Source organism: Desmodus rotundus, chromosome 9, assembly GCF_022682495.2.
Source record: "Desmodus rotundus isolate HL8 chromosome 9, HLdesRot8A.1, whole genome shotgun sequence".
Classification (NCBI taxonomy): domain Eukaryota; kingdom Metazoa; phylum Chordata; class Mammalia; order Chiroptera; family Phyllostomidae; genus Desmodus; species Desmodus rotundus.
Genome location: NC_071395.1, coordinates 28,866,007 through 28,881,873, shown reverse-complemented (window position 1 = coordinate 28,881,873; position 15,867 = coordinate 28,866,007). Strand labels below are relative to the sequence as shown.

General features: G+C 36.7%; 1 protein-coding gene across 6 annotated transcripts in view; it reads left to right on the top strand.

The window, feature by feature from the left end:
- Positions 1-15,421, top strand: part of LOC112312318 (probable ATP-dependent RNA helicase DDX60) — a 101,356-nt gene extending 85,935 nt beyond the window's left edge. For 5 of the 6 annotated variants that reach the window (XM_053911599.2, XM_053911595.2, XM_053911596.2 and 2 more), the window contains 6 exons: positions 702-823; positions 5,458-5,605; positions 6,893-7,035; positions 9,693-9,844; positions 10,970-11,032; positions 13,766-15,421. In XM_053911599.2, coding sequence (XP_053767574.1) covers positions 702-823; positions 5,458-5,605; positions 6,893-7,035; positions 9,693-9,844; positions 10,970-11,032; positions 13,766-13,865 — 728 coding nt within the window. In that variant the 3' untranslated portion in view covers positions 13,866-15,421. The remainder of the gene's footprint in view (positions 1-701; positions 824-5,457; positions 5,606-6,892; positions 7,036-9,692; positions 9,845-10,969; positions 11,033-13,765) is intronic. The other variant, XM_045202602.3, reaches the window with a different exon arrangement.
- Positions 15,422-15,867: the final 446 nt, after the last annotated feature.

Genomic DNA, 15,867 nt, shown 5'->3' with positions numbered 1-15,867 from the left:
GGAAACTGAGGCACAAAGAAGGTAAATAAATTGCCGTGGGCACAAAATTTTAGTAAGTGTCAGAGCCAAGATGCAAATATAAGTAGTCTGACTCTAGAGCCCAAGTCACTCAATGGAGTACCTTTTACACCACTACCATGTAATCCTCAAGCCCAAGTCACTCAACGGAGCACCTTTTACACCACTACCATGTAATCCTCATGTGTTGTGATGGGTAGAGAGTAAGTCAAGTTGATCAAACCTTAATATGAGTGACAGGAAGATAATGTAGGGAGAGGTTATTTATAGGCTGAATTTTGGGAAGAGTTAAATGCTAGGCTAAGAAGATTGGATTGTGTTTATGATACACTGAGATGCAACTAGAGATTGTTGAATAGGTGAAGGATATGATCATAAATGCTTTGTAACACTGATCTGAAGCTGTGTAAAACTGATCACAGACTGAAGAGGGGAGAATCCAGATAAGGAGAAAAGGCAATCTGTGTTTGGAATAACTGAGGTCTCCAGCAGAGTGGGAGTAGGAAGAATGAGAAAGAAGGCACAGATGTAAAACTGCTAGGTGGTAGAGTTGTTGCTTAGTTGCTATATTTGTCAAAAAGTGCAGTTAATGTGAAATGTGAAGTAATATTCAATTTAAACATTAAAAATGGGATGAAAATATTGTTTTTATATTTGTTAACAAAATATTTTGTTTTATGTAGGCTCAAAACATTTTTCTCAAGATGTTATGGAAAAGCTTGTGTTAGTATTGGCAAATCTGTTTGGAAGAAGATATCTCCCAGCAAAGTTCCAGGATGCTACTGTCAAATTTTATCAATCAAAGGTAAAATTTATAATTCTGGTATCACTAAATAAATAAGATTAATAAATCCCACCACAAATGATTCAGCAGCAGTACAATTATAGTAAATGTAGGGTTCATTTGTTTTATATAATAATTTTCCTTCTTTTAATCATTGTTGTATTTAATCTGTAATTCATAAATTTCCCCCTGTAAATCTATCAAAAGATTAAATACCTTAAAGAAAAAAAAGTGAGTAAATAAAAAATTTTGCTCATGCTGCCTATTTGAAAGTATCAAATTATAGCATTTAGTGGCTAAAGAAAAAAAATGTACATAATTTAATATTACATGAACTAAATAGTTCCCAGCATTGAATTTACAGTTTTCTTAGGATTTTTTAGCTTGAAATAGGGTTGTCGATAGGAAGTATATATTGTGAGCTATAATGTCCTTACTGAAAAAAAATATTAGAATAATCGTCTAAGAAATCATCTCTTGACTCATGTAGACTAAAAGCAAGATTTGCAACATTTGCTTTGATCACGATTTCCTGTCATTAAATACTATCACTAATATGCTCCACCGGAATCTGAGAAAGTGGGACAGGCTGGTTATGCCAGATAACCTTATTTAAAGGTGACAAGGAACACAAAGAGAAGAAGTTCATCTATATTGTCTAACCCCCAATGTCAAGTTACAGATCTTAGCCCTTGCAGAATGCTCTCTGCACCAGTGAACACAACTGTGGGCATTGACCTCTATCATCTTCACATTTTTAAATTTACATGTACATTCCTGAACTATTATTTAATTTCTTATTTACATAAATTTATATTTAACTTATAAAAGAAAATTCAGTATCTCTTTTCTTACCAATAAGGTCATCATAGACAATACAATAAAAGAAGGTTTTGAGTGGAGGCCTTCTGTCTCTCTCTTTTTTTTTCCTTAAAGAATATTGTGAATTTGTGCATGTTCTGGTGAGATATAATACATGATCATTCTCCTATTGCAACAGAGAGCTGCGAATGTAATGGGGTTAGGTTGGCTAGAATGATGAAATGGCAAGAATGTATCCCAGGTGTGATAGGAATCTCCAACTGTGGTTTTTTTTCCCAGAGAATTTATCTATTCTGGAAATGGATTGAAAATTGTGAGCTATAATGGTGAGCTATGTTATCATATACAGAGAGCCTCTCCTGTGAGATAATACAAACAAACAAAACACACAAATTCAAGAAACAACCAATTAAGCTATTTGTGACCACATGGGGCTGGAGTGACAGACTAGAAACTTGAGAGATTCAGTGAGCTTTAGCCACTGGAAATTTACTGGTACAAGGTCTGCACAAAATGTTAGGGACTGCACCAAATTTCTTGTAACCTTGTAGCATTTATTAAATAAAAACCCATTGGAGGAAAGGATCTGAGTTTATTTATAGGCTTGTATCCCCTGTAAGACATTTTTGAAGCCATCAAGGGCTGGAAGATAAAGCTAGGTTAGGAAAGAGGTGGATTTTTAGCAGTCTTTTACAGCTCAGAAGAATGAGACCCACCATTTTCATACCAAAATTTTAACAGGACCAAGATGTAAGGACAGAGATAAGTCAACATAGACTGAGGCTTATTGAAACTGGAAAACAGGACTAACCAACTTCATTCTATACTTGGACTGAGGTGATCACATCTTTACTTACTTGGTCAAACAGAAAAGTGGGGGAACTCATTCTAGTCAAGATAACATCATTTAAAGACTTTTATGTCCTTTTATAAACATTTTCTAGTGAAAAAACAAAAATCCTCAAAACTAAAAAAAGTGAGTAAGCAAGAATATATGACCAATTTAGCTAGAAGAAAAGCAGGCAGTAATAGGAGACACACACATGATCTAGATACTGGAGTTTAGATAAAAAGACTTTAAGTAGGATTAATATGTTCAAAAAAATAGGGGAAGAGATAGATAAAAGTGGCAAAAGGATGGATAATTTCACTAAATAATTAATGGGCATTTCATAATTGAAAAATATATCTGATCAGAATATACATATCAGAAGTCAGAACCAGTGAGGTGAGAAAGTATCTAGACTGTAGCACAGGGAGAAAAAAATGATAATAAAAGCAGATAGCATAAGATACATCTGAATATTCTGAAGCTGATGAAGACAGCACTTCCTAGTTTCAAAAGTTCAGTCAATTTCAAGAAGAATAAATATGAATAAGCATTAAACCAGAATTAATGGAAATAAAAAACAAAGATGAAATCACAAATCAGCTAGAACCAAAACAGACATTTCCTTGAAAAAAGAAGTAAGATTGATATTTGACTTTTTAACCCAAATAATGAAAGCTAGAAAAAAAAATGGGAATTTTTTCACTCTTGTTTACTTTCATACATAAACCTGTACTTATATTTAGCTTATGTTCTAAACATAATTTAAAACAGGGTAGATACATTGTGATTGATTTGATAACATCAGGTGGATATACTTATGTCTACTTAATTTTTTTAGCATTATTGACATATAGTTGATATATAAAATTGCACATATTTAATGTTACATCTTAATGAGTTTGAAAATGTGAAATATACATAAACTCATGATATTATCATCATAACCTAGGTACTAAATCTATCTCTCACTTCCAAACATTTCCTTGTGGGTTTTTTTTTTTTTGATAGGAACACATAACATGAGATTTATCCTCTTAGTGTATGTTAAAGTGTGCAATAATTTATTTATTTATTTTTAGACAGAGGGGAAGGGAGGGAGAAAAAGAGGGAGGGAAACACCAATGTGTGGTTGCCTCTTGAGTGCCCCCTCCTGGGGACCTGGCCCACAACCCAACTATGTGCCCTGACTGGGAATCAAACCAGCAACCCTTTAGTTCACAGGCCAGCGCTCGATCCACTGAGCCACACCAGCCAGGGCCAATAATTTATTATTAACTACAGATACTGTGTTATACAGCAGATACCTAAAACTTATTTATCTTGCATAATAGAAACTCCACATCAAGTGACAAACAATACCCTATTTCTTTTCCACCCAGCCCCTGGCAACCTCAATTCTATTCTCTACTTCAATGCATGACTATTTTAATAAGAGGCTTTATACAGTATTTGACCTTTTTGACTAGCTTATTTACTTAGCATAATGTGGTCTACATTCATCCATGTTCTTGTAAATGACAGGGTTTCCTTTTATTAAAGGCTAAATAACATTCCATAGTATGTATGTACCACATAACCATCCATTTGTCTGCTGATGGTGTACAAATATTTTCTTCCATTCCGGAAATGCCTTTTCAATTTGTTGATTATTTCTTTTTCTATGCAGAATGTTTTAGTTTGCTATCATCCCACTTGTTTATTTTTATTTTTGTTGCCTACACTTTTGGTGTTATATTAAAATCATTACTAACACCAATATCGCTACATTTTCTTCTGTGAGTTTTATAGTTGCAGGTCTTACATTTAAGTGTTTAATTCATTTTGAGTTTATTTTTATGTACAATGTATGGTAAGGGTACAATTTTCCTCTTTTACGTGTGCATATCAAGTTTTGCCAACACTATTTGCTATAGAGACTCTGCTTTCCCCATTGTGTGTGCTCTTGGCACCCTTTTTAAAGATCTGCTAACCAAGTATCTGGGGGGTGGTTTTTGGAGCCTCTCTTCTGTTCCTTTGATCTACTTGTCAGGCATGCTGGCACCTTACAGTTTTAATTACCTAGCTTTGTAGTGTGTTCTGAAACCAGGGTGTGTGATGCCTCCAGTTTTGTTCTTCTTCATCAAGATAAATTTGGCTATTCAAGATCTTTTGTAATTCCATATGAATGTTAGGATTTTTTTCTACTTCTGTAAAACATACCATTGAGACTTTGTTAAGAATTGCACTGAATCTGCAGATCAAGTTGGGAAGTATTGACGTCATAACAGTATTAATTCTTCCAATCCATGAGCATGGCATGTCTTTCCATCATCAGGTCTGGTATAACTTCTTTCATCAGTGTTTTATACTTTTCAGTGTAGAAATGTCTCACCTCCTTGATTAAGTTTATTTTTAAGTATTTTATTCTTTTTGATGCTATTGTGAATGAGATTGCTTTAATTTCCTTTTCAGATACTTAATGTCTAGAAACACCACTGATTTTTAAATGTTGATATTGTATCCTGCAACTTTACTAATTTTGTTTATTAGTTTTAATGCTGTAATGTGGTAGAATAATTAACAAAAGATTAGCAAAATGAAACTAGTGAGGTTTTAAAAACCCTCACAATCAAGTGAGATTTATTCCTGGCACGCAATGTATTTTATATTGGTGCTTGCTCTCCAAATGTGTGACTAGATTTTTAAAATTATTCATAGCTCTAATGTCATTTGAAAACATGCTGCTGTTTAATATTTGGTTTTGATTAAGTAGTGTGAAAACACATTTTTAGAAGTAAAAGTAATGGTTTTGTAAATGCAAGTAGAAACAAAAATGAATTTCACCTTCATTTCCTGGATGAGGGAACAGAACAGTTGTATTATTGACTAAATAAATAAATGTAGAATTCTATTGCAACATTCTTTGCCCTTCTTCCAAAATTTTAGTTTTCAAGGAAAGTATAAAGATGTCTGAAAAATATTTGGTTATTTGGTGCTCTTGATGATCTCCTTGATGATATAGGTGTTCCTGGAGGACCTCCCTGAGGATTTTAATGCTGCTTTACATGAGTATAACATGACAGTTACAAAGGACTTTGCCTCCTTTCTACTAATTGTTTCCAAATTGGCTGATATGAAACAGGAATATCAACTCCCATTGTCAAAAATAAGTAAGTATATCTTATCTTCATCGTGAAACAATTTAAAGCATATATAATTTTACCTAAGAATATTGTATCCCAGAAGAAGAGACTCCAGAAAATATCAATCTGCCTTAAAATAAGGGGATTCCTTCTTGCTTTGCAAATAAAGAAACTGATTATGAGAAGTTAAAAGGGCAATGGAGAATGAAAGTCAATAGTCATTTATAAACCATCTTGATGAAAAGTTGGCTTTGGGTCGAGCCTGGAAAATGGAGTAAGGACATATATGAGATGAAGAGACACTAGAGACTATTCTGTCACTTTTTTCCTTGCGAGGAAATATGCAGAGTGCTCATGAAGGTTGACTCTCAGCAGATACCTGGCTCCAAACTATGGCTCTGCTACTTATTAGCAGTGAATCCTTGGATAAATGACTCCATGTTCATGCCTCAATTTTCTCAACAGATATATGAACAAGAGAATAACATTATCTGTTTAGTTCGAGTGAGATTAAAATAATTAAATTAACATATGTGAATATCTTAAAACTGTGCCTAGCATTATAGACACACACTAACCTTTGCTATTGTTTTTCATAAGCTGTTGCATGGAACTCTTCTGGGGGGAAGTAAAGAGGAAACACATTACTGGGATAAAGGCAAAGGATTGAGCTGTGGGCAGTAATTTCATGGTTGCATTCTATCCTAATATCCTCTGTTGAAAAAAGTCGAGGAAGTGGAGCTTGTAGCTTCCCGGCCGCTATTAAAGTGGGCAGCAACGCAAAGGAAAGCAGAGGATATCAGTGCAGCCCTGTGAGCATCCCAGAGGAGACAAAATAGGAGTGTGTGAATATCTTGCCTCCGTTACACAGTAGAGCCAATTTGGAATACATGATCCGGTGCTTTGTAAGAGTAGGAGTGGAAAAAATATTTCTTCTCGTATGCCATTTCCCAGCCTGGTGATAGTGGCTACTGGGAATGCCCTTTCTAGAAAGATTGTGAGGCCAAGTCTGAGTTCAGTGGGGAAAAAAAGTACCAAGGTAATAACTACAATTCTGTGTTTAAAGAGCTTATAATTTAAATTTAGTACTTTATTACCTGTTGATCAAAGCAAATGAAATAGAAAATAAAAATTCATAATATTGATAATAATATTAGTAGCTAACATTTGCTGATATTCATTTTATGTGACACATCTTACCCAGTCTTCATTAAGATGTTGGTCCTGGAAAGCTGCATGGTCTAGAGCAGGTACATAGGGCTTAATAATTTGGCTGATTTTTAAAATGAATCTTCCCCAACCTGTCATGGCCAGATTTCATGGGTAAAGAATGTGAAGACTCCCAACTTGTATCTCACTTGATGAGCTGCAAGGAAGGAAGAAGAGCCATTTCTCCATTTGTTTGTCTCTCTGGGAACTCTGATGGTGATTTGCTTCAACCAGAAACTCCAGACCATGTAAGTAGAAAATGGAGTTTATAAATAAAAGGTCTTTAAGGGAAAACAAAAATGGATTTACACTTCCGGGCAGCTTAGAAAGGCCTTCAAATTTCCCAAAGTGAAAAATAAAATCTAGGCGTATCAACAGATATATCCAGGAAATGGTGCTCTTACGGCCAGTGTGATTTGTTCCTCAGTATCGGCCCGAGGGACCCTGCTCTACTACATAAAACTTCCGGGGCCACCGCTTTTCTTCCACCTTGAAGACTCTAGGGAACATTGACACCGTTTGCAGTGAAAAGATCACCTAAGACTATCACAGGCTTCCCCAGCATTGCTACAAATGCTGTAAATCCCTCACATACTCTGGACCACTGATGTCCAAAATGGAGTATGAAGAACTTGACACAATTGGAATATGCTGAGTAGTTCATTTGACCATTGGAATAAACTTTCAGAAATTTAATTTATATCTTAATACAAATTTTGAGAGAGAAAATAAGTTTTGCTACATTTGATACACATAGTAATATTGAATATGAACTGTAATTGAACAATAAAATAAAAAAAAACAGAGGAAGCGATGTCCAAGGCAAAAACCACAAACAACAGAACAAAGTGGAGACCACCGCTCCAGATCCTGTGTGCAGCTCTGTGTGGGTAGCTCTGTAGAGCTTTACCCCATCCCACCAGTCTGGTTGATAATAAACTGCTTTTGAAGAGTATGGTTTTCTAGCACAGAAATAATAAAGGTGTGTACTTCAGCTTAGAAGATCAATAATTTTATGGAGGCCTTTTTCCTGTATTTTATTTGTACGACTATAAACAATTATTTACATAAGGGAATTTAGAATATTTTTCTCTTACATTGAAAAAAGATATTAATTGTTAATTATAATTTCCCCTTCTCTATATCATACAATTACTTCAAATTATGGACACTTTCCATGTGCAACTTTCTCCATGACTATTGAAGAGACACTGATGAAGTCATATACAGTAGGATATAATATCTATGTCTTCCTGCCACACGATCACTATGAATTAGCAGTGACCTTTAAGGGGCAGGGTATGAAGTGACTCAGACTCATAGGTGTTATTGATGATGCGCTGGAGAGAAGGGGGTGCGTCTATTTCCTCTGTTTTGAAGCATCTTGCATTTGTGCCTGTTTCCAGAGTATTGCTTGTGGTAACATGCTCCTTGCCTTACCCAACTCACTTTATACAAATCTACTTTACTAGTGTAAGTTATAATCCCTTAAAACATATTTTGCTTCTCTTGTTTGTTGCATTTTAGTATAATACTAAATATGCATACATACATATCTTTTTCAGTCTTTTTAAAGATTTTATTTCTTTATTTTTAGACAGAGGGGAAAGGAGGGAGAAAGACAGGGAGAGAAACATCAATGTGCGATTGCTTCTTGTGTGCCCCCCACTGGGGACCTGGCCCACAACCCATGTGCCCTGACTGGGAATTGAACCAGCAACCCTTTGGTTCACAGGCCAGCACTTGATCCACTGAGCCACACCAGCCAGGGCACCTATCTTTAAATGGCATATAGATAAGGTAGAAGGCATAAAACTAATAAGAGCACTTATGTCTTATTTCAAATGTCTTATTTCATTCACTTGTCTCTCCCCTTTTCCCCATGACAGCAACTGTCCTAAACTTTGTGGTTGTATTTATCCTTTACAAATGTCAGATTCCAAATCACATTTTATTTTTGCTGCTTTTGAATTTTATAAAAGTGAAGGAATACTGTGGTCTCCTGGAAGTTGCTTTCTTATGCCCAACACTATGCCTCCAAGATTCATTCATGTTGTGACGTGAAACTCTATTTTATTTTTACTACTTCATTATATTGTATAGTATGAAAGGGAAAAAACCTGTTGATCTATTCTCCTGTTAATTAGTGTTTGTGTTTGTTTCTAGTCTTAATTTATTCATGGGGCTGCTATGAACACCTAATGTACGTGTGCAACAGTTCCCTTTGAGTATAAATTACCTGGATTTTTAGGGTCAATTTTCTGGATCATAATGGAATACAAATGTTACAAGAAATGTTAATAATAGTGACTTTCCAAGCCACTGCCAAGTCATTTTAGAATACAGTTGCACCAATTTACACTCTCACTAGCAATGTACTAGAGTTCCTGTTGGCTCTGCCAAGTATAGTTTCCAAAAAAAGAGCAGACATGGAAAACTATTCATTGGCTTTCTTTCTTTTCTTATTTGCCATCTTTTCTTCCCTCCTTCCTCCCTTTCCTTTTTATTCCAGTAACTGGATTATACAAATTGTTAGCATTGTTCGGAAAAGTACTAACTTCCTGATACTGTGTTTATAAAGGTATTTCCTATACCAATTAGGACAGTGATGAAATTTTAAGTCAGCTTTCCTTTCCGAGTGAGTCTTGCTGTATCCTAAGCTGGGCGGTTGAAGCTGCCATCAGTGTGCTTGGCGAGGCAGTGATGTTCTCAGGCGGAGCCACGCCATTCTCTCGGCTGGCTTAGGATGGCACTGCCCCGTGTGTGTGAAAGACGTTCTCCTCCCTCACCGAAGGAGTGTGCTTTAAAAATATTGGCTCATGGAAGTAACTGAAAAGCACAATGTAAGAAATTATAAACTTTCTTTATGCAGAACAACAAATTAAGAAAAATTGTATTGCCTCAGGTCATGCTGCGCACAATTGGTATCAGTCACACTCAGGCTCCTTTGCTGTGGCCACAGAAATACGATAGCCAAGGAAGAAGAATGCCGCTTAATGCCTATGCACTTGACTTCTACAAACACGGTTCCTTGATAGGATTAGTCCAGGACAACAGGTATGTTTTATTTGCCTCTGTGTGTATTGCTACCTCTGTCTCTCTCCACATCCACATCCGTGTCTATGCCTTCATCTCTCTCTCTCTCTCTCTCTGTCTCCATCTGTATTCATCTCCCTCTCCATGTTGGTCTCTAGCTCTCTCTCTCTAAAATTTCTAAAATTCATTCTGCCTAGTAAATTTTAGGCAAAAGCCTTTTTGCTATTTCAAGTATGGGTTAATCATGCTAAACATACTGGCATTTTATTCCTAAAGACTAATGGCTAGAGAAAAAAACAATTTCTTCGTTGTTTTTGTTTGTGGTTTACCAGAAAAAATCTTGGGACTTAGGCTGACTCCCTTGACATAAAGATTTACTCTAAAGGTATATTTTCACATGCTCACTGATGTATTTTTACTTATTAAGTATCCTATTTATTCATTATTAGATATTTAAAAACTGAGTAACAATAACAAATAATGCCATGTTCTTCATTATCTGAGAGAACTATATAGAAAGTATGTAACTCACACATTTGAGGACTGAAAAAACAACAATTGTTTTAGCCCTTTGGCAGGGAACCCATTTTTAAAAATACTCAGTGGGAATAAGTCCTCTTGGATTTATTGGCCCAGGCACAGAGCACAGAGATGAGGAAAAGAGCATTCCGTCACTCCAATCAGGAATTCAGTGTGCATTTTACATAAAATTGGAACAGTCCTTATCGAAATAAGGTATTTATAACTTCTGACACTTGAGAAATAGTGACCTTTTAAAAAATACGGCTCATTATTGTGAATAAAACATTGCGATGTTAGTAAATAATCTCCTGGTCTTCTCGCTGATTCTCTAGCTCGCATTCACTGTCTTGGGCATTACTTTCCTGCTTGGGTTTCTCCTGAGATGGTCAGCCTCCGGCGCGCTTTGATTGTCTGTGGCTGTGATGCTTGCGCCTCACACTCACAGTCCTCACTGCCACAGATTAAATCACCAACTGGGAGTCTGTGGCAGAAATGATTCTGGTAAATGCATCTTTACAGACAAAAGTCATCTATTATTATTGACAAATCTGGCATTTCAGTTATGAAATAAGGAGTTCTTTAACGCTTCCACACCATTAATTTTCCGAATATTGTTTTGTTTAGGATGAATGAAAGCGACGCTTATCAGCTGTTGAAAGATTTTTCACTCACCATTAAATCTATCAGGTATGTCCTATATTTTAAATACTAACTTGGAGCTTTCCAAAACTTAGTGTTCAGTTAAAAATGTTGAGCTCATCCTTAAAGATGTCATTGAGCCCCTGATCTGCATGTACTTCTATACTTTATGAATGTTCCTTTTTCTGTCACTTACTTTAAAAAATGTATACCTACGTATAATTTGCCATGAATCCCTCCATTATGGGATTTTTTTTTTTTTTTTTTGCTAATCAGGTCATTTTATTTCTTTGATCTGAGATGAGTCAGACATGTTTGTGCTTTTTATATGGAGAAGGAAACTTTTAGAATGGTGGAACAGAGGGAGTTGCTCTCGACTGAGTATTCCTTGAATGTTCAGAGTTATCCAAGTTGCAGTCTCTAGAGAATTCCAAGAAACTTCAGAGACTTTGGAGCTCTCTCAAAAGCGGAGCCTAGGAAAAAATCACTCATTCATTCATTTTTATAAAAGTATTGAAGTATTATTGGTTTGAGGTATAGTCTAAACATTTGAGATACAGAGAATTATTAAATCAATTCCTGCTTTACACAAACCTTAGTGTTTTGAGAGGACACTGACTTGCAGATATTACAAAGGTAGTAAGTGCTAGGATGGTGGATCAACGGTGACCTATTCTTCCTTGAATTCAGAAAAGGATTCTCCAATGAAGTAGTTTTTTGACTAAGTCTTAAAGGATGGGGCAGAGGGAACAGCGTTTTCGAAGGACAGAAAGGAGAAAGGGCCTGATGGGTGGGGCAGAGGCTGCAAACACAGTGTGCTGGTGTGTAGGATGTGGTAGGGGTTGTGATAGGGATGAAGAGGTCCTGGGCTGCGTGAAGCAGCTTCAGAGGCAGTTTGGGTGTATGTGGGAAAGGGCTTCATTATCATACTGTAGAGTTTGAGCTTCCTATTGTGAGCAGCGTGTAGACAGTGCGTGTGAGTGAGTGTGATAGGGGCCCATGGTGTACGTATGACAGAATATGTGTATTATGATTATGTGTGTGGTGGAGACTCAAAGGCTGCAACAGGCATGCAGGTGGGAGGGAGTGAGGTTCCGAATTAAGGAAAGAGAAGTGATGCTGAAGAAGTGAAATACTTATGAGAGAGTGAATCTACCCCCCCCCCCCAAATAAATGTACAGACAAAGGCAAACAAAAGCAGACTCATAGAAACAGAGATCAAGCGACAGTTGCCAGTGGGGAGTGAGGTGGGGGATGGGCGAAAGAGGTGAAGGGGAGCGCTGTCAGCGATGTGGGGGTAAGTCTGTGTGGGGCCAGCTGATTACTAGACTTGGTGTGGTGATCACATTGTAAGAAATGTAAATGTTAAGTCACTATATTGTATACCTGAAACTAATATAATATTGTATTCCAACTTTACTTAAGTAAAAATAAAAACTAAACAATTCAAAGACATTGTCAATAAATGTCATGCCATTGGTGAGAAGATGCCAGCGTGTCTGTTTTAGATCCATAGGAAACATAGGTGTGCCGATGACATGTGGGGACTGACAAACACAAATAGTGCGTTGCAATATCTGTGGGATATCATTCAGGAGGAAGTGTTCCGTAGTCACAACTATGTGTGTGAGTAGGAGGAAATGCGAAATTGTGAATAGAGATCTGATCGTTCATTTTGGTAGGTCAGTGAAGACACTAGGAGTAAGACTGGACGTCTAGTGGAACTAATGCAGATACAATTATAAAAGGCTGATGAAAGTCAGATCTTGGTTGTTTTCAGTCCTTGATCAGTCCAGCTGCAGCATTCATTCTTGAATTTCCTCTCTCCTTTCTCCTCGCCTGTGTTTTAGTTTCTTATTGCTGCTGTAACAAATTATTGTACCACAAACTTAGTGGTGTAAACCTATACCAATTTATTCTTACAAGTTTGGAGGTCAGAAGTTCAAAATGGGCCTTACTGAGCTAAAATCAGGGTGTTGGCAGGTTGCCTTCCTTTCTGGAGGCTTTGGGACAATCTCTTTTACTGTTTATTCCAGCTTCTAGAGGCTGCCGGCATTACTTCCATCGTGGCCTCTTTCTATGTCCAAAGTCAGCATTGGTGGGTGGGGGCTCACCTTGCATCACTCTGAGTTAATTTTCTCCTGCCTCTCTCTTCTACTGATCAGGACCTTTGAGACTTAAGGATCTTGGCCTACCTGGATAGTCCAGGGTAATATCCCCATGTCAAGGTTAGCTGATTAGTTGCAACCTTAATTCTCCTTTGCCATGTAACCTAACCTGTTACCAAATCTCTGGGCATATCTTGGAGGGTCATTATGCTGTTTACCACACCATGTTTTCTTTATTTTCTCACACATCTTGGTAAAGGAAGGAATATTTTGCTCTTCATAGAGCTAGTTGCTTGTGGATTTCAGTATATACTGGACACAGTAGCAGAGAAAAACCACAAAATGACTTCGTAGGTGACTTGGGTAGAAAAGAAGGAAAGTTTTGGTGGCTGCTGTTGGAGGAAGGAGGGATCCAGTTACACAGAGCTTGGTGACTCTATCATCCTCTTAGTAATGGACATGGACTACAGTAATAGACTGGGAGTTGTCTTGTTATCTTCGTTTTTCTGTACAGTTTTTTAAAAATAAATATTTGTCATTATTCTTTATTTTTTACTAACATTTCATCTTCTAATGAGATTTACTTCATCTGCCTACCCGGGGAAAGCTCTTCTTTTAATACTGATGACTCCTCTAAAACAGGTGTTTCATGTGTATTTATTTTTATTTACAGTGTTTCTCTGCGTGAGCTATGCGAGAATGAAGACGACGATGTGGTCCTGGCCTTTGAACAACTGAGTGAAACCTTTTCTGAGAAACTTCAGAAAGTCTAAAAACAAAGTCTATTCAAACCACCTAAAGTATCTCCATGGGCATTTTTCAAGTCGTATTTTATGATTCTCGTCCTTTTGGTCGGAAATACAAGTGGGATAAAGGAGAACGAGCACGTGGAGTCCGAGCGGCGGTCAAACCTGCCACGTCCTCTCACGAGTGCCATTGTATGGGTTATTCAGGTTTCTGAGTTTTTGTTTCTTTGCACAGTTGAGTAATCACACTTAGGTCGCAGCTAGTTTCAGACTGATTGAGAAAATACAAGGACTTTGTATGTGACTCAAAAACAATTTTTACTCTGTGAGACTTAACCAAATATTGCATTTGGAACATCTTTCACCTCTAAGTCATAGTTTGTGAAGTATTTATTAAGGCTAAAATTAATGATAACCATATTCTCAAGTTAAAATATATTCTCTCTAATTGACCTAAATGTGATTACATCACTTAGATATATGGCCATTAAAATAATATCTTCCAGTGATCTTAAACTACTAATTTAAAATTATAAATAAGAGTTTTGTTTATAAAATTCTCTGATGTTTTAAAGTTAAACATAGCTGATGATTTGGTTTGATTTTAACTGTGTATAAGTGGCATGAAAACTACAAAGAAATAAAGTGGGTTTAATCTACATACCATTGGTCTCTTTGTGTTAAATTAGTGTATCTGTCAATCCATTTGCACACACATATGAATTTTATATAATATTTTATACATACATTTTACCCTTCAACAACAGGGGCTTGAACTGGGTGGGTCCACTTACATGTGGATTTTTCAATAACTATATTGCAATTTTTTTAGAGACTTGTGACAATTTGAAAAAACTCACAGATAAACCACAAAGCTTAGAATATCGGAAAAATTAGGTGTGTCATGAATGCATAAAATATATGTAAATAGTAGTCTATTTTATTGTTTACTACCATAAAATATGACAGAGACAATCACAGAAATTTTGGAAAGGACTGTGGATATGGCAAAACAAATAAAAAAGGCGGTGACGGTGGTGAAGGGTTTCAAGATGTGGATCTTCGAGAAATTTGAGAGCTAAAGACACCGTGCCAGGAGTTAACGGAAGAAGACTTGCTGCAGATGAATGCTTAGAAGCCCGTGCCAGGCCTCGAGGAAGAAGACGTGGAAGAGGCGGGGCCTGAAAACAGAATGACATTAGATAGTCAGGCAGAAGCCTTCTGATTATTCAAGACTGCTCTGACTTCTTTCACTACACGGACCCTTCTGTGATATGGGCACTGGAACTAAAGCAAATGGTGGAAGAGGGATTTGTATTGAATAGCAACATTTTTAGAGAAACGGAAAAGCAAAAAAGTCAGACAGAAATTGAGATGTATTTCTCTAAAGTTACATTGAGAGTATCTGCCTCTTTCCACCTTCTCCTCCTCTTTTGCAGCTGTCACCCACAAAAACAACATCTCCTCCTCCTGGTCCCCCTCCTGGTCCTCCTCAGCCTGTGCAATGCAAAGAAAACAAGGATGAGGACCTTTGTGATGATCCAGTTCCACTTGATGAATGGTGAATAATTAGCATGCTATATAGTTAATAAACTTTTCTGTTGTGTATGTGTGTGAGTGTCTTTGTATAACATAATAACTGTATGGCAAGAACTATATGAGGCATTTTGGTGTCATTGTCGTTGTCATCATCATCATCATCACCTAAGTATTCAACATGCAGAACATCCTCTGCAAGGCTTCTGTGGAATTAGATAGGCTATCCTTAACATAAGTGTAATGTGAGTGATATTTAATATAAAATTAATGTGTTAGTTTTCTTACTGTTTTGTTACTTTGCTTCCAAAGAATTACATTACATACAGCATATCTCTCCTGTAATTGGAGAAACTGTGTATCACCCTATCATCAAAGGTAAGTGGTTTTAAAAAGTAACATTGTTTCCAATAACAATGGTCTCCTGACTCTTGCTTCTCCCTTCTTATCTAATTCCACACCCCTTCACCCCAGAACTTATTCCTAAACTCTT